The sequence below is a fragment of the Heterodontus francisci genome, chromosome 36, assembly GCF_036365525.1.
Source record: "Heterodontus francisci isolate sHetFra1 chromosome 36, sHetFra1.hap1, whole genome shotgun sequence".
Classification (NCBI taxonomy): domain Eukaryota; kingdom Metazoa; phylum Chordata; class Chondrichthyes; order Heterodontiformes; family Heterodontidae; genus Heterodontus; species Heterodontus francisci.
In genome coordinates, this window is record NC_090406.1 from 40,700,359 (window position 1) to 40,723,288 (window position 22,930).

Below are 22,930 nucleotides of genomic sequence, written 5' to 3' on the forward strand. Positions count from 1 at the left end.
CACATCTGTCCTACATCTATCACCCCTCAACTTGAAGCTATGTCCCCTCGTGTTTGCCATCACCATCCGAGGAAAAAGACGCTCACTATCCACCCTATCTAACCCTCTGATTATCTTATATGTCTCTATTAAGTCACCTCTCCTCCTCCTTCTCTCCAACGAAAACAACCTCAAGTCCCTCAGCCTTTCATCGTAAGACCTTCCCTCCATACCAGGCAACATCCTAGTAAATCTCCTCTGCACCCTTTCCATCGCTTCCACATCCTTCCTATAATGCGGTGACCAGAACTGCACGCAATACTCCAGGTGCGGTCTCACCAGAGTTTTGTACAGCTGCAGCATGACCTCGTGGCTCCGAAACTCGATCCCCCTACTAATAAAAGCTAACACACCATATGCCTTCTTAACAGCCCTATTAACCTGGGTAGCAACCTTCAGGGATTTATGCACCTGGACACCAAGATCTCTCTGTTCATCTACACTACCAAGAATCTTCCCATTAGCCCAGTACTCTGCATTTCTGTTACTCCTTCCAAAGTGAATCACCTCGCACTTTTCCGCATTAAACTCCATTTGCCATCTCTCAGCCCAGCTCTGCAGCCTATCTATGTCCCTCTGTACCCTACAACATCCTTCGGCACTATCCACAACTCCACCGAACTTAGTGTCATCCGCAAATTTATTAACCCACCCTTCTACACCCTCATCCAGGTCATTTATAAAAATGACAAACAGCAGTGGCCCCAAAACAGATCCTTGCGGTACACCACTGGTAACTAAACTCCAGGATGAACATTTGCCATCAACCACCACCCTCTGTCTTCTTTCAGCTAGCCAATTTCTGATCCAAAGCTCTAAATCACCTTCAACCCCATACTTCCGTATTTTCTGCAATAGCCTACCGTGGGGAACCTTATCAAACGCCTTACTGAAATCCATATACACCACATCCACTGCTTTACCCTCATCCACCTGTTTGGTCACCTTCTCGAAAAACTCAATAAGGTTTGTGAGGCATGACCTACCCGTCACAAAACCGTGCTGACTATCTCTAATGAACTTATTCTTTTCAAGATGATTATAAATCCTGTCTCTTATAACCTTTTCCAACATTTTACCCACAACCGAAGTAAGGCTCACAGGTCTATAATTACCAGGGCTGTCTCTACTCCCCTTCTTGAACAAGGGGACAACATTTGCTATCCTCCAGTCTTCCGGCACTATTCCTGTCGACAATGACGACATAAAGATCAAGGACAAAGGCTCTGCAATCTCCTCCCTAGCTTCCCAGAGAATCCTAGGGTAAATCCCATCTGGCCCAGGGGACTTATCTATTTTCACACTTTCCAAAATTGATAACACCTCCTCCTTGCGAACCTCAATCCCTTCTAGCCTAGTAGCCTGAATCTCAGTATTCTCCTCGACAACATTTTCTTTCTCTACTGTAAATACTGACGCAAAATATTCATTTAACACTTCCCCTATCTCCTCTGATTCCACACACAACTTCCCACTACTATCCTTGATTGGCCCTAATCTAACTCTAGTCATTCTTTTATTCCTGATATACCTATAGAAAGCCTTAGGGTTTTCCCTGATCCTATCCGCCAATAACTTCTCGTGTCCTCTCCTTGCTCTTCTTAGCTCTCCCTTTAGATCCTTCCTGGCTAGCTTGTAGCTCTCAAGCGCCCTAACTGAGCCTTCACGTCTCATCCTAACATAAGCCTTCTTCTTCCTCTTGACAAGCGCTTCAACTTCTTTAGTAAACCACGGCTCCCTCGCTCGACAACTTCCTCCTGCCTCACAGGTACATACTTATCAAGGACACGCAGTAGCTGCTCCTTGAATAAGCTCCACATTTCAATTGTTCCCATCCCCTGCAGTTTCCTTCCCCATCCTACGCATCCTAAATCTTGCCTAATCGCATCATAATTTCCTTTCCCCCAGCTATAATTTTTGCCCTGCGGTATATACCTGTCCCTGCCCATCGCTAAGGTAAACCTAACCGAATTGTGATCACTATCACCAAAGTGCTCACCTACATCTAAATCTAACACCTGGCCGGGTTCATTTCCCAGTACCAAATCCAATGTGGCATCGCCCCTGGTTGGCCTGTCTACATACTGTGTCAGAAAACCCTCCTGCACACACTGGACAAAAACTGACCCATCTCTGTTCTTACTGAAACATCTAAATCCCGGAACCTGCAACATCCATTCCTGCCCCTGCTCTACCCATGTCTCCGAAATGGCCACTACATCGAGATCCCAGGTACCAACCCATGCTGCAAGCTCACCCACCTTATTCCGGATGCTCCTGGCGTTGAAGTAGACACACTTTAAACCAGGTTCTTGCTTGCCAGTGCCCTCTTGCGTCCTTGTAACCATATCCCTGACCTCACTACTCTCAACATCCTGTACACTGGCACTACAATTTAGGTTCCCATTCCCCTGCTTTATCATTCAACAAAGCACATTGGTGTAACAATATTCAGTGCTTTGATCAAAAGCAGACTTCATTGCACTTACTTGCATACTTCAGAAATAGATCACATCCAGTTTTACCCCACATCACTCTCAAAGGCCTCTTTCTCTGCTAACTGTGTCTTGTGATGTGAAAATCAGAGATGAAGAGTCAATTTCTGGCTCAAGCTGAAAGGTACATGGGCTCCGGAAGTGAAATATAAACAGATGAATTGGTCCTGAGCTCTTCTTCAGAGTTAAGGCTACATAATTGCAATCTCCCTGACACTTCTCTCAATTTCTGGGAGCCAGCTGCATGAACAGCAGCAGAAGCTTGCTGATAAATAGCATGAAATAACCAGTCGGCCATTGTCAAGACATCAAATTCTTACCACCAGTGACTGCAATGAAAAGGGGAAGCTGGTTGCCGACAGGAACACATAGCAACACTGCAGACAAATACTAACTCCGCAGGCTCCAAAAATCATTTCTGAGTCTGTACCAGGATAAACTGACAGTGGACACTGTGAAGGCAATGGGCTGCCATTTCAATCTAATTCACTATAATTAGTCCAAGAGATTATCAAGACATTTTATACAGATTCCCTAAAAGCGAGCATTGGGGGTAATGCAAAAATAGTGCTTCTGCATAAATTCAACCATTTTCTCTCAACTGGGATGCTGGAGATTGCCATAGGAACCTAACAAAAACCTCGAATTTTGCATCAGTCATTGACATACTTCCCTGCACATGTGAAAGAGACATTAACTTATACTGGATAGAATTGACTTAAATTCAATACAGTTCTTGTTTTTCCCAGTGGTCATGAAAGGCACCATATAAATGCAAGTTTGAATATTCTACTAGGGATCAGATTGTAGATACAACCGATGCTCATGTTCTGCCCATGACTGACCTTTTCATTATTTGTACATTGTCAGGCCCCAAAAGGTCTCAAGAAGCTTTGAGAAATGCATTTCTATTTGTTGCTCAGGGGAGGTATTTTCTGTAGTAAGCGTGGGAAAGGTCGCTGCATTTCATGAAATACACTACCCGTGTCAGATATCGGTTACGTGTGAAAATACAAATGACTGTTTTAAAGGAGGTTACTGGCTCAAGAATGAGTTTTTAAAAAGACAGGCAATTTCTCGAGTAGCTCATTGCAAAGGATCCACTGCCAGCTAAATCCATCAAGAACACACTTCACCATTTAACAACTTCCCGCCTCCCTCGAAATGCTGTGACACAGTTCCATTCGCCCTTCATTTAGACACCAACTAGCTGTTTTACTTAACTGTGAATCTACACCTTTGGTTCTAGTGGTCTATTCACGGAAGGAATCATCGGGTGTCCAAAAATTTTCCAAAAATGACTACAGGAGACTCCTGACTAAGGTCAACTAATTCAGCACCAACTGGGGATTAGATCTCAGACCTTCTGATCAGTATGACTTGTAACATTGGGGTACAACTCTGGAATGGGTGGAAAGTTTTAACCAATAGGCTATGAGGGGGTAAGCAGTCACCACCTTTCTATTTATTTCACACCCCTATGCAATTGAAAGTGTTCATTCCTCTCTCTTCTTCCACCATCCTCCCATGATACAGTCAGGATAACCGGCTAACCTCAGCAATTCAGACACTGGATCTCTGTTCGAAACAGCTGTACAACATGTTTAGTTTAGAGATACAGCACTGAAACAGGCCCTTCGGCCCACCGAGTCTGTGCCGACCATCAACCACCCATTTATACTAATCCTACACTAATTCCACATTCCTACCACATCCCCACCTGTCCCTATATTTCCCTACCACCTACCTATACTAGGGGCAATTTATAATGGCCAATTTACCTATCAACCTGCAAGTCTTTTGGCATGTGGGAGGAAACCGGAGCACCCGGAGAAAACCCACGCAGACATAGGGAGAACTTGCAAACTCCACACAGGCAGTACCCAGAATTGAACCCGGGTCGCTGCAGCTGTGAGGCTGCGGTGCTAACCACTGCGCCACTGTGCCGCCCCAAACATGTGGTATGAAACACTTACCGTTGTCCAAGCATTGGCTGTACATCGTGAGCAGGTCCAGCCATCTTTGACTAAATCTGGTCGAATACCATAACAACCTGTCAACAGCAAAGGAGCTGGTTAGAAATGTTGATTTGACAAACATGCTCACTTATCCTCAAATCAATGCCTTAATCATAGCAGTTCCTGAGTGTTACTAATTAATTCTCATCTCCTTCAGCATGCTGAGATTAAGATTAGTCTTCACTGCACAGCAAGGCTCAAAAGATTCGCTGTGCATCTCTAAAATCAGCAGTTACAAAACCGCAAAGAACAGCCACAAGGAATACCTATTATAAAAATACTGGATGATCCTTTAACATTTAAAAATCTACAGGAATATCACAACATAGTTTGAATATCAGCATTTTAACTCATTCCAAGGCACAAGCAGAAAGCCAGATTCCCAACCCAGGAACTCTTAGAGCACTGTTAAGTACATGACACATAAATGGAAATCTTTGAGAAACTACAGTGTGGAAGTACTTCTCAACTACTAATTAGCTTGTGTCAAATGGATAGCACAAAACCAACCATAATAAAGTTGGTCCTTTTATAACCCATTTCCCAGACAGTGACTTGTTTTAGGCCAATATCTTCCTCACTAGAGCAAAAAAGAATTTTAATTTTAATTGCCCTGATGACAAGGTGGGACCCAGTGGATACAGCAAGCCAATTATGAAAAAGCGAATCCCCGTCCTGATCAACTCAGGAACTTAAAACTCTGTGACTAGGTTTAAAAGATGTTAGATGGGAGTACATATAGCCATGGTACAATGAACCTTTGGGCTGGTAAATCGAACATTAAAAACAATCGGTTTACCGCAAAGTGGCTCTGATAATAGTGTCTTCCATGCATGTCTGACCTCCCGCATCACAAGAGGAAGCAGGGAGGGGGCTAGCAAAATTGGAGGTCCATTTTTTTTGTGGAGGATGAAATGAGGAGAAAGAAAATCCCATTAACTCCAGATAACTGCACTATGGAGGCATTTTAAAACTACCTTGCAATCATAAATCCAACAGTGGCTACCCTTCAAAAAAAGCACTTCATTGGCTGTAAAGCACTTTGATACACCCGGTCATGAAAGGCGCTATATAAATGCAAGTCTTTTTTTAAATTCAGGATCAGACTTGAACCATTTCTACTAACTGCAGGCTCTTACAATTCTCAAAGTATTAAAGACTCTTCACTGTGACTAACAAAAATGAATGTAGAGATAGAACCAGATTGAAAAATGTGCAACATCACAGCATCCCCTCACCACCCATGGTTATTTTGTTCATTAGGGATGAAGTTGCCACTTCTGTGATTTATTAGGTCAAATCCAACTTTAAAAGATGAAATACATAGATTGTCTAAGGCTATTACCATAAAGGTTTAAGACAGAGGTCAGCAGGTATTATTTTGCTTCAGTCACTTTAGCACAGATGGAGACAAAACAAAGACAGGACTAGCATTGTTTTGCTACCTCAACTCCTTCAAAGAGCCATAATTTCCAGCTTGGTTACTCTTTATTTTTACCTAGAAAAAAGTTACCACTGAAAGTCGCATTTGGAATGCAGCATCCCAACAGTTAACTTCAATCTGAATACCAGAAAAACTTATACTCATCAATACAAAAGAAAATTCCCAGATCAACAAATAAAGGGAGAGAAAATGTATAAATCAATTGTCTAATGGACCTCATAGGAAACAGGCAAACTGTGGGGTTATAGCCAACTGCTGTTGCGAGGATCCGAGCAAACGTGGACATGAATTTAAATTCAGCCTGCTTTTTATTCTAGAAATTCAATTTATACAGTGACATTCTGTTAAAATGAGATGAAATAGATAAGTTCACTTCTGGCCTTTCTCAGTCAGACACTATATAAAATTCTGTATTTATGCATTTAAATTCAGTGTCTCTTAGATTATTTTATTTAGAGATTTAGAGCTGGATCGTGTTTTGGAGGCAGAGCTCCCAGCACCAGGCTGAAAAGGTTGGGGAAAGCCCGCTTCTACTTTTCGTGCATTCACCCACCATCACCCTGCCCCCAGAGCAATCCTCCTGTCTTCTTAAATCAAAGTTTCAGGAGCCGGAATCCCCATCCCTTTAAAGACGGGGATCCCGCCTTCAGAAGCTGCTGGCCAATCAGAGGGCTGGCAGCTCAGCAGTATTGGCAGCGCCACTGGGAGGAGTGTCCACCACCGGCACTGCAGAGGTCTCAGACCCAGGTCCAACACTGGAAACCCGGCCCTCAGATAGGTGAGCCAGAGTCCTTCTGGACGGGCCCTGGCAAGGGACAGCTGGGCAGTTCAAGGGGAGGGGGTCCTGGGGGGTAGAGTGGTTCCCGATGGAGGTCTTCCATGGGCCACAAATTGCCCACCAAGGAGGGACAGCCCCAAGCCTGCAGGGAGGACGTCTCATTTTACAAGGTGACCTCCCTGCATTGCGAAGTCCCCCCCACTGCTGGTAAGATCCCAGTGTTAGCGGGAAGAGGCCCTTAATAGGCCATTTAAGGTGTCAATTGGCCTCTGAGCGGGAAGGCTGTCGTCAGCCTATTCCACCCCTAGGAGGATCACTTGGTGACGGGGAGGCGACGGGCCCTCTGCCCCCACCCCTCCACCACCACGATACTGCATACCCCCTCCGCCTCTGACCCGACCTCAGCAGGCCACACAAAATTCCGGTCTTGGTTGTAAAAGTAGCTTATATTTGGTATTTTCGTCATCACAATGGACTGGCAAACAAGCATAGGGCGCGTTACACTTTGCACAAGTGTCAGCTTCGCTCAGTGGTAGCACTCTTTCCTGAGTCACAAGATTGGAGATTTAAATAGACTGGAGCAGATAATCCAGGCATACACTCCAGTGCAAAACTGAGGAAGTTTTTTATTCATTCACGGGATTAGGGCATTGCCGGCAAGGCTAGAATTTATTACCCATTCCTAATTGTCCTCGAGAAGGTGTGGGTAAGCCACCTTCTGAATACAATTGAGTAGCTGGCTAGGCCACTTCACAGAGCAGTCAAAGATCAACAATATTGCTTTGAGGCTGGAGTCACCTAAAGGTCAGACTGAGTAAGGACATTAGTGAATCAGATGGGTTTTTATGACAACCTTGTAGTTTTCATGGTAACCATTACTGATACTAGCTTTTTTATTACAGATTTGTTTAATTACTTGTCATGATGGGATTTGGACTCATGTTTCTGGATTAATCTGAACCAGTCCAGTAACATAACTATTATGCTATCGTATCTTGGGGTCCTGCTTCTTGGCTGAGACATTAAACCTGTGTGCTTCTTCAGGTTGGTGTAAAAGATCTCATGCCACTTTGATGAAGTGGAGGAGCAAGTGTGCTGGCCAACTTCTGAACACAAATTCATCTCAACACCACCAAAACAGATCATAAGGTTATTTATCTAACTTACTATTTGTGGGACCTTGCTGTGTTTGCCGACACAATAGCAGCAACCAACGTTCCCTCTAAGCTGCGTGGGTGCATGGCAATCTTAGACCACACACTGCAACAAGCAGGCTGCGCACAGCTAACAAGGTTAGAGGGAACATTGGCAGCAACTATACTTTAAAAATAAGTCATAGGTTGCAAAACATTTTGGGATCTCTTGAGGATGTAAAATGCACTATATAAATTAAAGTTCCTTCTTTCTTTTCTTTGTTGTCCATTATTAGTTAATAAGTTTGAAAGATTTTCAAACTTTTAGATAACTGAAAATAGATTCCCAAAATGAGTTCAGCTAGTGCATCCCATTTGAAATGTTAACCTGATTTTACACTCCCAGATGCCAAATGATCTGTGAATTTCCAAAATTTTCTGTTTCAATTCAGATTTTTAGCCTTTGCAGTTGTTCCTTTTATTTCTTATGCATAATAGGATTGGTTTCAGCATTAAGTAACTTCTATCAAAAGATATGCTTGTATCAAATTTACGTACCTTTGTATTCAAGTGCAATGAAATAGCTTTAAGATTACTATATTACCCAAAGGATTAGTGTACATTCAAATATTGAATGGAACTGCAGTTTTTGTAATACCCCACTACAAACAAAATAAAACACAAGAGCTGCTAGTAAAGAAAGAATAATGTGAATATCAAAATACATCCAAAGAAAGCAATTTGGAGATATCCAGTGGTTCAGTGGTAAAGCCACCCTGTTACTAGGAATAGGTATATCTCTGCTACAATGGTATGAGCACCGATTGGGTACTCCACGAGACAGCCTTTTACAGGTATTCATGGAGGGGGTAGTCCAGACTGTTTCCTGCATCTAACATAACACTGTGTCCCCTCCAACCTATTACAAAGTAAGGAACACTCAAGCCTCTAATGCAGCATGACCTGAACTGGTTGTGGCAGGTCACATGCAATGGATTACAGTACAGTGACCAACTATGAGACAGAGAACTGTGCTAAATCAGTGATGGTCATTTTAGTAACTTCATTTTTGCTCCACGACATCAGACAGAAGAGAGGTTTTACACATTCTACCATATTCAACTTGGATGTGGCTCACAGGGCAGTGGTATGGGATGAGTTTGATGGAATAAATAAAGGTCAGCTTTGCAATGAAATGGTATGGTCTGGGTGTTGATGGAATGAATGTAGCACCAAAATGCTAAGACATGTTCCCCTTCATTAGTTTTCTGACCTTAAGACATCCCTTGAGGAATATGTTGTTTGCTAGTGGAACTTCACAGCTTACAATCCACCGCAATAACGACCTCAATCACTTGGTGGGAATAGTTGGTTCAAAAGGTTTGGCATCGGTTGCTTTATTTTCAAACATATTCAATATATATTACATCCTCTTCCCTGTTCTACAAAACATTTTATACTACTTTCTGTTCTGCAAAACATTCCCTCTATCCCACACACAGGCCTCTGCCAACACTGTTGTGTATGTGGCCAATATGAGATGCATAACCAGGGCCAGCAGCAATTCTACAGCATGTGGTTAGCAATTCGCTGTTTTTGGAAAACTGTGGGGAGAAACTAAAACTCACTTAGCAGTCACCCAGTTCAGCCTGGAGATAATCACTACAATTACTAAGAAAGGTCTATAGGTGAACATTAAAACCATAAGCTTCTGCATAAATAACTTCCAATAGTTGAATGATAAAACAGAGGAGGAGCTGGCAAATTACACTTTGGATAAACATAGTCTATACATGGAGTAGTTTGACAGTGAAAAATTAGAAATGCTGAAAACCAAAACTCTAGCTAAAGAAAAACAGAGATCCAACTGCACAATCAATACTTTGAAAATAAAAGATGCATTTGTGTAGCCAGAAGTATAGTTTTGCAAAAATAAATTAATGAGGCCAAGTTATAAGATGTACAGAAGCAGCCACTGAAACACACCCATGGTATTAGCTCAACAGCACCCTGGCATATTATTGCCCAACAACCTGTGTGATGGCTTAAGGGGAAGTTGGGGAAGAAAATTAATGCTCCCTAAAGCAGGGGTTCACAACCTTTTTTGCATGAAGAACAAAGAACAGTACAGCACAGGAACAGGCCATTCAGCCCTCCAAGCCTGCGCCGATCTTGATACCTGCCTAAACTAAAACCTTTTGCACTTCCGGGGTCCGTATCCCTCTATTCCCATTCTATTCATGTATTTGTCAAGATGCCTCTTAAACGTCTCTATGGTACCTGCTTCCACCACCTCCCCCGGCAACAAATTCCAGGCACTCACCACCCTCTGTGTAAAGAACTTACCTCGCACATCCCCTCTAAACTTTGCCCCTCTCACCTTAAACCTATGTCCCCTAGTAACTGACTCTTCCACCCTGGGAAAAAGCTTCCGATTATCCACTCTGTCCATGCCACTTATAACTTCGTAAACCTCTATCATGTCGCCCCTCCACCTCCGTCGTTCCAGTGAAAACAATCCGAGTTTTTCCATCCTCTCCTCACAGCTAATGCCCTCCAGACCAGGCAACATCCTGGTAAACCTCCTCTGTACCCTCTCCAAAGCCTCCACGTCCTTCTGGTAGTGTGGCGACCAGAATTGCACGCAATATTCTAAGTGTGGCCTAACTAAAGTTCTGTACAGCTGCAGCATGACTTGCCAATTTGTATACTCTATGCCCCGACCGATGAAGGCAAGCATGCCGTATGCCTTCTTGACTACCTTATCCACCTGCGTTGCCACTTTCAGTGACCTGTGGACCTGTACGCCCAGATCCCTCTGCCTGTCAATACTCCTAAGGGTTCTGCCATTTACTGTATGCTTTCCACCTGCATTAGACCTTCCAAAATGCATTACCTCACATTTGTCCGGATTAAACTCCATCTGCCATTTCTCCGCCCAAGTCTCCAACCGATCTATATCCTGCTGTATCCTCTGACAATCCTCATCACTGTCTGCAACTCCACCAACCTTTGTGTTATAATCATTTCACAGAACCCAGTAATACAGTAAGTATTTTTCCCAGCATCCAGAGTAGTTTGCTTCCTTGTACGTGGGATTTTAAAAGCACAATAATCCATCCCCTCCCCTAGAATGATTATATACGAGAACTTTACAGATGGAAATCAAAAAAGCAACATCTACATTGTGGAAGAGGGATAAAGTTATAAGATGATGAAACTAAGAGATCCGTGAATCTCATGTATTAGGAATAAATCACTCTTGTTGGTTTAAACATGTGCCTTACTGTGCATGCACTGTTATACACTGCTTCATGTACTGAGAAGGGCTGCAACCCGCCTCACTCCTTGCTGATAAACCTGACGCCCATCATTGCCCTGAATCCTTTCTAACCACTGGTTCCCTGCCACCAGCGTGGTCCAATTGCCTGTGAATCAAAGCCCCAGACACCAAGCAACGAGGAACTGGGGGTCCTCCTTCCTAGATATAAGCATAGCATTGATCCATTTCACTTAAGCCCTGCAGAGGCCTGCCTCACCTGCTCCTTCAAGGACTGCAGTTCGACTCTGCTAACATGCTATCACATGGTGCCTACAGGACGTGAAAGCAGACAAACATCAGCACTGCGTTTACCACCATGTATGCACGGTCAGGCTGAGGAGATGGTGGTTGAAAAAAAGGCAAAAAAAAAAAACAGGCCAATAACTGGAGATAACAAGTCGCGGCGCATTCAAAACAGCCATCCAAATGGCTTTTTGGATGGTGAAAATGGCACTGCATTTTTGGTTAGCATTGGTGGACCCCTTGAAACCTTGTGGACGGACCCCTGGTTGAAAGTATCAGATTTTTACAGCAGAGAAGGTGACCATCTGGCCCATTGAGCTCTCCTACTCTTCCACATAGTCCTTCAATGTCTTCTTCTTTAAGTACATATCTAATTCCCTTTCGAAAGTTACAACAGAATCTGCTTCTACCATCTTTTCAGGCAGTGCATTCCATAACAGATCATAAAAACTCGTGAACAAATTATCCTCAATTCTCCTCTTGTTCTTTTACCAATTATCTTAAATGTGTCTCCTCTGGTTATTAGCCCTCCTGCCACTGCAAACCGTTTCTTATTTACTGTTATCAAAACCTCTCATAATTTTGATCACCTCTATTAAATCTCCTCTTAACCTGCTCTGCTCTTTGGAGAACAATCCCAGCGTCTCTAATTCCTATACATAACTAAAGTCCCACATTTCCAAGAACAGTAGCATGGATGGGTACAGAAAGTTGCAAAGATTGATTGATTACATTGAGTGGGAAAAACTTTTGTCAGATGGAGTTCAATGTACAGAAATATGAGATCATCCATTCTGGACCCCAGAATGATAGATCAGAGTATTTTGGAAATGGTGTGCAGCTAGGAACTGTGGAGAAGAGGAGAGATTTAGGGGCCCATGTACAGAAGTCACTAAAAGCTAGTGGACAGATACAAAAAATAATTTAAAAGGCTCATGGAATATTAACCTTTATCGCAAAGGGGCAGGAATACAAAGGCATGGAATTTATGCTCCAGTTGTATAAAGCTCCAGTCAGACCGCACCTGGAATACTCCGTTCAGTTCTGGGTACTGCAGCTCAAAAAGGATATACTGGCCTTGGAGGGGATGGAACTCAGATCCATCAGAATGATACTTAGGCTAAAAGGGATAAATTATGAGGACAGGTTGCATGGACAAAGCTTGTATTCTCTTGGGTATAGAAGATTAAGGGGTAATCTAATTGCACTGGAACAAGTACTGGAGAAGCACAAATTTTCTATAATTAAATATTGGGAAGTTTGTCTTCAGCACCCATGCCAAACTCCATTCCCTAGCTACCAACTCCATCCCACTCCCTGGCAATTGACTAAACCAGACGGTTTGCAACCTTGGTGTCATATCTGTCCGGGAGATGAGCTCCCGACCACATATCCGTGCCATCACTAAGTCCACCTATTTCGACCTCCTTAAGATCACTCGATTTCGTTCCTGCCTCAGCTATCTGCGCTGGAATCCTCATCTATACATTTTTTTTACCTCTAAACTTAACTATTCTAACTATTCCTGGCTGGCCTCCCATATCGTACCCTCCGCAAACTTGAGGTCATCCAAAACTCTGCCTCTCGTGTCCTTACTCACACCAAGTACCATTCACCCATCACCCCCGTGCTCCCCGATCCACACTGGATCCTGGTCAAGGAATGCCTTGATTTTAAAATTCTCATCCTTGTTCTCAATTCCCTCCATGGCCTCGCCCCTCCCTATCTCTGTAATCTCCTCCAGCCTGACTCATAACCCACCAAGATATCTGCACTCATCTAATTCTGGCCTCTTGAGCATCCTCGATTTTAATTGCTTCACCACAGGTGGCCGTGCCTTCAGCTGCCGAAGCCTTAAGTGTTGGAATTCCCTCCCTAAACCTCTTCAGCTCTCAACCTCGCTTTCCTCCTTTAAGACGTTCCTTAAGACCTACCTCTTTAACCTAGCTTTTGGTCATCTGCCCTAATATCACCTTATGTGGCTCAATGTCTAATTTTGCTTTATTACTCTCCCCTGTGAAGCATCTTGGTATGTTTTATTACGTTAAAGGCACGATATGAATATAAGTTATTGTTTAAGATGATTAAAGGAGTTAATGGGGTAGATAGAGATAAACCATTTCTTCTGGTGTCGGAGTCTGGAACAAACAGAATAGCCTTAAAATTAGGACTAGGCTATTCAGGGGTGATGTCAGGAAGTACTTCTTCACATACAGTGGAAATCTGGACTCTCTCCTCCAAAAAGCTGTTGAGATTAGGTCAATTAAAAATGTCAAGACTGAGATGGATAGATTTTTCTTAGGTCAGAGTATTAAGGGAAATGGAACTAAGGCAGTAAGTAGAGCTAAAATACAGCCATGATCTAATTGAATGGAACAAAAGCAAAATACTGCAGATGCTGGACATCTGAAATAAGAACAGAAAATGGTGGAAGCATTCAGCAGGTCTGATGAAGGGTCATTGAGCTGAAACGTTAATGCTGATTCTCTCTCCACAGATGCTGCCAGAGCTGCTGAGTATTTCCAACATTTTCAGTTTTTAGATCTAATTGAATGGTACAGGCTTAAAGGGCTGAGTGCCTGCTCCATTTCCTATGAGATTATCCTTGGTATCATCCTGGTGAGTACCCTTCACACCCTCTCCAGCGCTTAACACCCTGTAGAAGGTGATGTTGAAGGGAAGTCCATGACAGAATAATTTGGGCTCTGGATGAAGTTAGCTTTAGTGGCCTTCTAATCACTCAGCTTTTCATATGTTCTTAATGTATTCAAATTTTCATTTCAGCATTTTAATATTCAAACAGAATATTCACTTGGAAAACATCTAGTCAGTGCCATGCCCTTTGTGGCACAGATTAACACAAATTGCACATTTTTCAAGACAGGAAATGACGGCCCGTACATCTGTATTTTCTTGAGCTGTGAGCTACTTACTAGCATGGACCTGAAGACAGCATTTTGCACAGGAAATGAGCAAGCTGGTCCCATCATCACCGATGTACGAGTTTGTGGGTAAAGGCTCTGTGTTTTCTCCACCTGATGTGAAACACATTTCTGGGATGATTGGCTTTGTCTTTTGCCCAACTTTGGCAACCACTGTCCAGGAACTTCCTTCAGCTATGGAAATGTCTTGAGCAGTATCTCTTTCAGGCTTTAAAAAAGAAAGAACTTCTTTAAAAAAAAAAATCAGGAAATTTGTGATATAATAATTTTGCAATTATAATCCTGAGCAGCTGACTTACAACTACATTTAAGATTTTTCGACGCGAGGGGAAAACATTCAGCGAGTGAACTCAGAGGCCAACAGAGCAGAACAAATTGTCCACGTCCTGCGCTGTTGCTCTCAGAGCTGTCCGGCAGGAATAGGTAAGCGACAGCTGCCCAGGGACATAATAAAATGCATGGAACACAATTCATCTACCAACTGTATCTGACCTATTCTACTGTCTGGTTACAAAAATGAATACTTCACCACAAATCCTCCGGACAACAGTCAATATTGAACTCATCCTCTTTCTCCACCATTTATAACATTATGGTCCTTCATAGGAGCTATTTATTTGCAACTTACTGCTCTTTTAAGAGTACAGTAACATTATCACTTAATATTACACATTTTCTTTCCTGTAATATCCAGGACCGTAGCTAATAATCTAGGCTGACATTCCAGTGTAGCGCTAAAATCGTATTGCATGTTGGCGGCACTGTCTACAGGTGAGACGTTAAATCAAGGTCCCTTTTCCCCAGTGCATAACTGGAAGAGGAGCAAGGAGTTCTCCTCCTGTCCTGACCAAAGTTTCTCCCTCAACCAATATTTTAAAAAAAATTATTGATTTGCTCATCTCATGGCTATTGTGAGATGTTGCTGGCTCAGAATGGCAGACACATTTGCTTAAATACCAACTGCACTCCAAAAGTAGTTTGGGGCGTGAAGCTTTGAGATATTTCAACTATGTGATAAAATATCATGAAAATACAAGTATTTCTTTCTTTGGCAAAAATGGATGACATAGAAATAAGTTACGATTCTGGATTGTATGTGCCTATATTTAAAAAATACACTCAGAAGCAGCCAAAGATCAAGGACACAGAAGATTGAACCCAGTAGCGGGTGTGAGCATAGAAAAATCTGAAAAATGGAAGTTCCCGTAGCCCAGGGCTTGTTGTAATGAATGATGGATAACTCAGCATTTGAACTTGTGTGGCAATGGATGATATTACATCTGACAAAATGTCTGACTAGGAGACAGTTACAAAGGCAAGAGAAGCAGTGTGTGAGGTTGCTCTGCTTGTACTGTGTGTGCACTCTTTGGAGGGACATGTAATTTTGCGGTGCAGCGAAAGAGGTCTTGCATGCCTTACACAGCAGTCAGGCTTAAATGCCAGTAATTCAATGCTGCCGTTCTGCTCATGCTATTGTACAGGACAGCCAGCCATGTTGCTCCAGCATTGCTGGTGGTGAAATCTGGGATTGAGCATGTCCAACTCACCAGTTCTTACAGCAAGCCCTGCCATTTATTTGCTCCTGCATTGCTGACACAGTTGTCAAGTCAAGGAATTAAATATTTTTTAACTGAAAAGTTTTTAATGGAGAAGAGGTGAGTAAGCCACATCGAAGTTACCCTTTCTTGACACAATTATTGGGTTGGCTTTTCACTGCAAAGATAATGTACCACTTGCCCACTCTCTATCCAATTCTTTCTCTCTCAGTTCCAAGTGATTCAGTACTAGTTGCTGTAAACCAGAAAACTATATTTTCAATGTACTTAATGCAATCACACAAAATACTCTGAAAATATTTCATTTGTCTTGCCTCTCTCCTCTTCAATTAGATTTTATCGTGTCAACATTATATGAACAGATTTAAAGATCATTTTCAATTATTTGAAGGTGTCAAACTCTGTATGCCTTTTGGTAATGTAGAACAAAATTCAATTCAAAATCAATCTCACTTTAATCAAAAGTTTGTTGTGGATGTTACATGGGCACAATATGTTCTTTCATCAATTATAGAAGGACTCGTGTGTGGATATCACAACTTCCATTTACAAAATAAATCAAAAAGGAGGTAGCCATAAACTCCAGAAAATAAGCAGACTTTAGAAAGTCAGATTTATTAACTGTCCTACATTTGATCCCATTTTCCTTTCAAGCACCACTTTTCCTTTTAAGACATCTCTCTTCCGTCAGAAAATGTATTTGTCTTCCATCATTTACTCACTGGTAACAGTTTGCTGGTTTGAATAACCTTTCTTCTGATGGGACTACTTAAAAGCAATTTAAATTTACACAGTTCCTTTACTGTAGTAAAATATTCCAAGGCACTTTGCAGAGGCACAAGGCAAAAGCTGGATGCTGAGTCGAACATGGAGCAATTAGATGAGATGACCAAATGTTTGGTTGGAGGTGGGTTTCAAGGAAGGCCTTAAAAGGAGGAGAGGGAGGTGGAGAAAGGAAGGGCTTTTGAAAATAAATTCTAGAGCATGGGGCACAGCCAGTTGAAGGCTCTCACCAGGGTAGGTGAAAGGGATGGGGTGATGTGCACATGGTGAGAACAGAGGAATTGAGAGGTCAGGGTGAACAAGAGCACTGGAGGGCATTACAGACAGGGAGAGTCAAGGTCAGCAGGTTTTTTTTAAACACGAGAATTAGAATATTAAATCAGAAGTACCAGGAACCAGGAGCTAATGTGGGTCAGTGAAGAGGAAGGTGAAAAGCGAATTGCACTTGGTACAGCAGACAATAAGAGAAACAGAGTTTTGGGTGAGCAGAGGTTTAGAGAGGGGAGGACAGCGTTAAAATAATCGAGTCTAGAAGTGCCAAAGGCTAGGCTGAGGGTTTCAGCAGCAGATGGGCTGAGGTTGAGGCGGAGATGGGCATCGTAACAGAGGCTGGATGAAGGCGGTCTTTGTGAGAGGTTCAAGGACAGTGGTCTAGGAAATGAAAGTTGGAGATGGATCAATAGTTTTCAAGGACAAAAAAGTTATTCTCTTCATTGTAATTTGCCACTAATCCTTCACATACTAAGGCCTCCCCGCACTGAGTATAGCTGCAGCACAGCAACAAGCATCTTCAAGGCCAGTGACAGAAGTGTGCATGACATCAGATTAAGTGTTTGGTTGTGACTAAATCAAAACTAGGCTGTAACACTGAAATATTCAAATTAAAAGTAAATTAGAACCAATTTTAACATCCAGTTAAAAAAAATAATTTTTGTTTCAGCATTGAATGCTCATGACATCTGGAGACTAGATTGGAAGAGTTATTAAACAAGACTAAATTATCATGAAAGTCATTAATAGAAGGTGCTTCAGTGCTTTTTTTTTGTAATTTCAAATGTCTATGCTAATTCAGCTCCCTCAGCCAACTGGGCTCAGTAACTCCTCCAAGCCAGCTCTCTGTGATGTAATAGTATACATACTGTATAAAAAGCTTGCCCTTTTGTGTTTTTGAATATCTGCAGATTAAAAATGTTATGGACATATATTATAATTCTTTTCCAGTAAGAATTCTGGTAGTGAGGCACCCACACATTAAAGTCAAAGAATTGCTAAGAACACAGCTCAGATACAAGAGGCACTCAGTGCTGTGACTAGAATTAATTAGTGTATTGATACCAATACTGTAGTTTGCAAGCAAAACTGAATTGTAGATAATAATCCACAAAGATAAGAAAAACTGTAAATGTTAGAAATTAAATGCAGGATTCTCAGCATCTGAAAAGAGACAAGGGAGTTCAGTTTTTTGCGTGGAGACCATTCATCAGACCCGCTATGTATTTGCAGCATTTTCTGAGAGAATCATAATTCATCACATCAGTGTTTGCAACACTGGGGACAGAGCTTATAACCACTTGCCTCTCACTCTTGTCTAAAATTCTTCAAGTTTAAAGTTAAAATTTGCAGTTGCACGTTTGGGTGTTTTCAACAGTTCAGGTAGCTGACTATGAAACAATCACATACGCACTAGCAACTACTCCCTTGGCATTTATCCATTTGAAAAGTAGGTTAAAAATACCGGTAATTGTTAATCCTTTGCTATGATCAGCAATATTTCAAAACCAACTGTACCTATAGGAACTAGGAAGTAAAACCAGAAGTCCCAGAGTTTGCAAAATGAATAACTTGATAAGCTCACTGCCATATCTTGCTGATTGAAGAATTAAGGAGTTAACAGCCTTTCAGAAAGATTCTCTGAAATGCCCAGTAACAGACAATGTGCATCAGGTTGGTATTAAAAGTACGTGTTTGTCAAGCAGTGACTAATTAATAAAAGCAAAATACTGCGGATGCTGGAAATCTGAAACAAAAACAAGAAATGCTGGATTCACTCAGCAGGTCTGGCAGCATCTGTGGAAAGAGAAGCAGAGTTAACGTTTCGGGTCAGTGACCCTTCTTCAGAACTAATTAATGTTTTGTTCTGTTGCTGAGCTTTATACATTCATCTTTATTTAACTTTCTACTTTTACATCATTCAAAATTCCTAATACACTCGAACATCTGTTCTTTCCAACAAACAGATGTGCTGCAAAGTAAGTCCACCAAGAGGTTCATAATCTGGCATCCTCATAGATCTAGCACCAGGCATGGCAAACCTGCCAATCCCAGTTTTTTGAAACGGTCAAAAGGCACCATATTCATTAAAGACGATGGTTGTTTTTTAAAATTTGGTTTACAAAAATACAACTCCACAGGACTTATATTTTCTGCTTTGAACAAAGCAACTGTTTGCCTTGTCTAGGACGGAAGGGGTGAAGTCCCCATTTCTAAGCTACAGAAGCCAAGATTCTAAGTTTGTGCTCAGTTAGACTGTTTAAACTGTTCTGCATGTAGGAGCACTACAACGGCCCACAGGTTGCCAGTCATCATCTGTACAGCAACTCTTACTGGAAATGCATGGGGATGCAGACAGAACTCCCAGTCAGACAACCTGAATGAGCTTCTTGTTGAGGTTAGTGCAAGAATAAATGACACTGCATGATGTGCCAGAGGGCAACCACTGCCATGGAACCACTTCGGCAAGTAGTCAGTGTCCGTTGGACACTCAGATTTCCTGGAATTCAAAAGAAATGCACGAAAATCTCTCTTTCAAGAGAAAAGTAAAATCTATTAAGGGTTTAAACCACCCCCCCACCCATCTAGACAGAAACACATGAGAAGTTAGCAATGTGAGCAACACTCACATCTTCTCCCACAACATTCGATTTCAAACAGATCTGGCAAATCAAAACTGGGCATCCAGGAGGCGCTGTGGGCCATCAGCAGCAGCAGAATTGTATTCAACCACAATCTGTAACCTCATGGTCCAGCATGTCCTCCACTCTACAATTACCATCAAGCCGGGGGACCAACGCTGGTTCAATGAAGAGTGCAGGAGTGCATTCCTGGAGCAGCACCAGGCATACCTAAAAATGAGGTGTCAGCCTGGTGAAGCTACAACACAGGACTACTTGCATGCCAAACAGTGGAAGCAGCATGCAACAGATAGGGTTAAGCAATTCCACAACCAACAGATCAGATCAAAGCTCTGCAGGCATGCCACATCCAGTCATGAATGGTGGAGGACAATTAAACAATTGACAGGAGGAGGCGGCTCCAAAAATATCCCCATTCTCAATGACGGGGAGGCCAGCACATCAGTGCAAAGACAAGGCTTAGGCACTTGCATCCATCTTCAGCCAGAAATGCCGGGTGGATGATCTATCTTGCCCTCCTCCTGAGGTCCCCAGCATTACAGATGCCAGTCTTCAGCCAATCCGATTCACTCCACTTGATATCAAGAAACGACTGAAGGCACTGGAGACTGCAAAGGCTATGGGCCCTGACAACATTCCCGCAATAATACTGAAGACTTGCGCTCCAGAACTAGCTGCGTCCCTAGCCAAGCTGTTCCAGTACAGTTACAACACTGGCATCTACCCAGCAATGTGGAAAATTGCCCAGGTATCTCCTGTACACAAAAAGCAGACAAATACAACCCGGCCAATTAGCGCCCTATCTGTCTATTCTCGATCATTGGCAAAGTGATGGAAGGGGTCATCGACAGTTTTACCAGGAGGTACTTGCTCAGCAATAAACGGGTGTCAATGGGAATCAGGGGGAAACTCTTTGCTGGTTGGAGTCAAACCTAGCCCAAAGAAAGATGCTTGTGGTTGTTGGAGGTCAATCATCTCAGCCCCAGAACATCACAGCAGGAGTTTCTCAGGGTACTGTCCTAGGCCCAACCATCTTCAGCTGCTTCATCAATGACCTTCCCTCCATTAGAAGCTCAGAAGCACAGATGCTCACTGAGGATTGCACAACGTTCAGCACCATTCGTGACTCCTCAGATACTGAAGCAGTCCGTGTAGAAATGCAGCAAGACCTGGACAATATCCAGGCTTGGGCTGATAAGTGGCAAGTAACATTCGCGCCACACAAGTGCCAGGCAATGACCATCTCCAACAAGAGAGAATCTAATCATCTCCCCATGACATTTAACGGCATTACCATCGCTGAATTCCCCACGATCAACATCCTGGGGGGTCACCATTGACCAGAAACTGAACTGTACAAGCCACATAAATGCTGTGGCTACAAGAGCAGGTCAGAGGCTGAAAATTCTGTGGCGAGTATCTCACCTCCTGTCTCTTCAATGCTTGCCCACCACCTACAAGTCAGAAGTCACGAGTGTGATGGAATACTCTCCACTTGCCTGGATGGGTGCAGCTCCAACAACATTCAAGCAGCTCGACCCCATCCAGGATAAATCCATTCACCACCTTCAACATTCACTCCCTCCACCACCGGCACACAGTGGCAGCAGCGTGTACCATCTACAAGATGCATTGCAGCAGCTAACCAAGACTTCTTTGACAGCACTTTCCAAACCCGCGACCTCTACCACCTAGAAGGACAAGGGCAGCAGATGCATGAGAACACCACCACCGGCAAGTTCCCCTCCAAGCTACACACCATCCTGACTTGGAACTTCAGCGCCACTGGGTCAAAATCCTGGAACTCCCATCCTACACCCCAAGGATTGCAGCTCACCACCACCTTCTCAAGGGCAATTCGGGATGGGCAATCAATGCTGACCTAGCCAGCAACGCCCACAACCCATGAATGAATTAAAAAGTGCATTTTTGGAATTACTTCTATCAAACAATAAAATTTGCAGTCACACATGAAAAAGCTTAACAGGTGTTAAAGTAGCAGACATAAAAAATGACGTATGTTTATTCATTTCCCCACTAAGAAACCTGTGTGAAGGAGCAAGGTCCACACTAAGTATAAAAAGTATGACAAAGGTAAATCAGGAAACATTGATTAGATGACGGAAGTCTGAAGATTGTAGAATATTCATACATTCTGAAAAGAAACGCAAGTGCATTCAATACCTCCAAACTAATTAAAGGACTTGCATTCTAAAATACTTGATATGAGAAGTCACTGAATGTTTGATGAATTCCATCAACATCTTTCAGGTACTAAATCTAATTCACGGTATATAATATAGGCAGAGTTTGCTGTTCACTTGAAATGAACTAACAATTTGATGAGAGAAACTTGCTTATGTTTGCAATTGTGAACTCACTACTGGAAACAAATTAGCATTAGACGGACAAAATGATAAACATTGTTATATGTTTCATAAGCAGTTATCTACCATTCTGTTAATTTATGTCACCCTACACATTAATACAGCAGGATCAACAGATTTTCTGTTGAGTAAGGGTATCAAGGGATATGGAGCAAACACAGGTAAATGAATTTGAGGTACAGGTCAGTCGTAATCCAAATGAATGGCAGAATATATTGAGGGATTGAATAGCTACTCCTATTGGTATGTTATCACTTTGGTGCTTTTCAAAGACAACCCATAAGAAGTTACTTGAGAGGATCCTCATGATAACTGATGTGCTGGGCTGAAGTATACTTATACAGAAATCACTACGTAAGTATACTTGAATGTAATCACTGATTTTCTCATAGTTAGATGAGCAGTAAATCACATTTAAATTACCATAATTGGTGTTTTATATCTTGCAGACTGCAGTACAACAGTCTAACCTTTTCACTAGTTGATGCCCTAGAAATTGTGGAAATTTAAAAACAAAACACTTGATGGCTCAGTGGGTAAATGCACTGCTGTGTGGTACACAGTCTTGAGGGTGCCTTTATTGGTCCCTGTCTAAATAGTTGATCTCAACCTGGCCAGCATTTGGGCTGTTACAACTGGCCTCAGCTCCCTTAGGATAAGTAGGCAAAGAAAAAAACTGCAGTTTCCACTCCTGATCACAATCCAGTGAGTCATAATGAAAATTGTGCTTCGCATAGATAAGAGGTGAGCATAGCTGCTGACCTTCACTGTCTACAGCCATTTGGTGAAGTGAGAGTGACTGCCCTTGGCATCAAGGCAGCATCTGACTGAGTATGGCATTAAGGAGCCTGAGGAAAACTGGAGTCAATGGGAATCAG

At 42.5% G+C, this 22,930-nt stretch overlaps 1 protein-coding gene across 1 annotated transcript in view; it reads right to left on the reverse strand.

Annotated features, from left to right (window-relative positions):
- The window catches only part of LOC137351457 (lysine-specific demethylase 4B-like), a 393,540-nt gene that overhangs the window by 128,257 nt on the left and 242,353 nt on the right, over positions 1 to 22,930 (reverse strand). Inside the window, exons 10-11 of the mRNA XM_068015905.1 lie at positions 14,406 to 14,622; positions 4,511 to 4,587 (exon numbers count right to left, since the gene is read on the reverse strand). Coding sequence (XP_067872006.1) covers positions 4,511 to 4,587; positions 14,406 to 14,622 — 294 coding nt within the window. The remainder of the gene's footprint in view (positions 1 to 4,510; positions 4,588 to 14,405; positions 14,623 to 22,930) is intronic.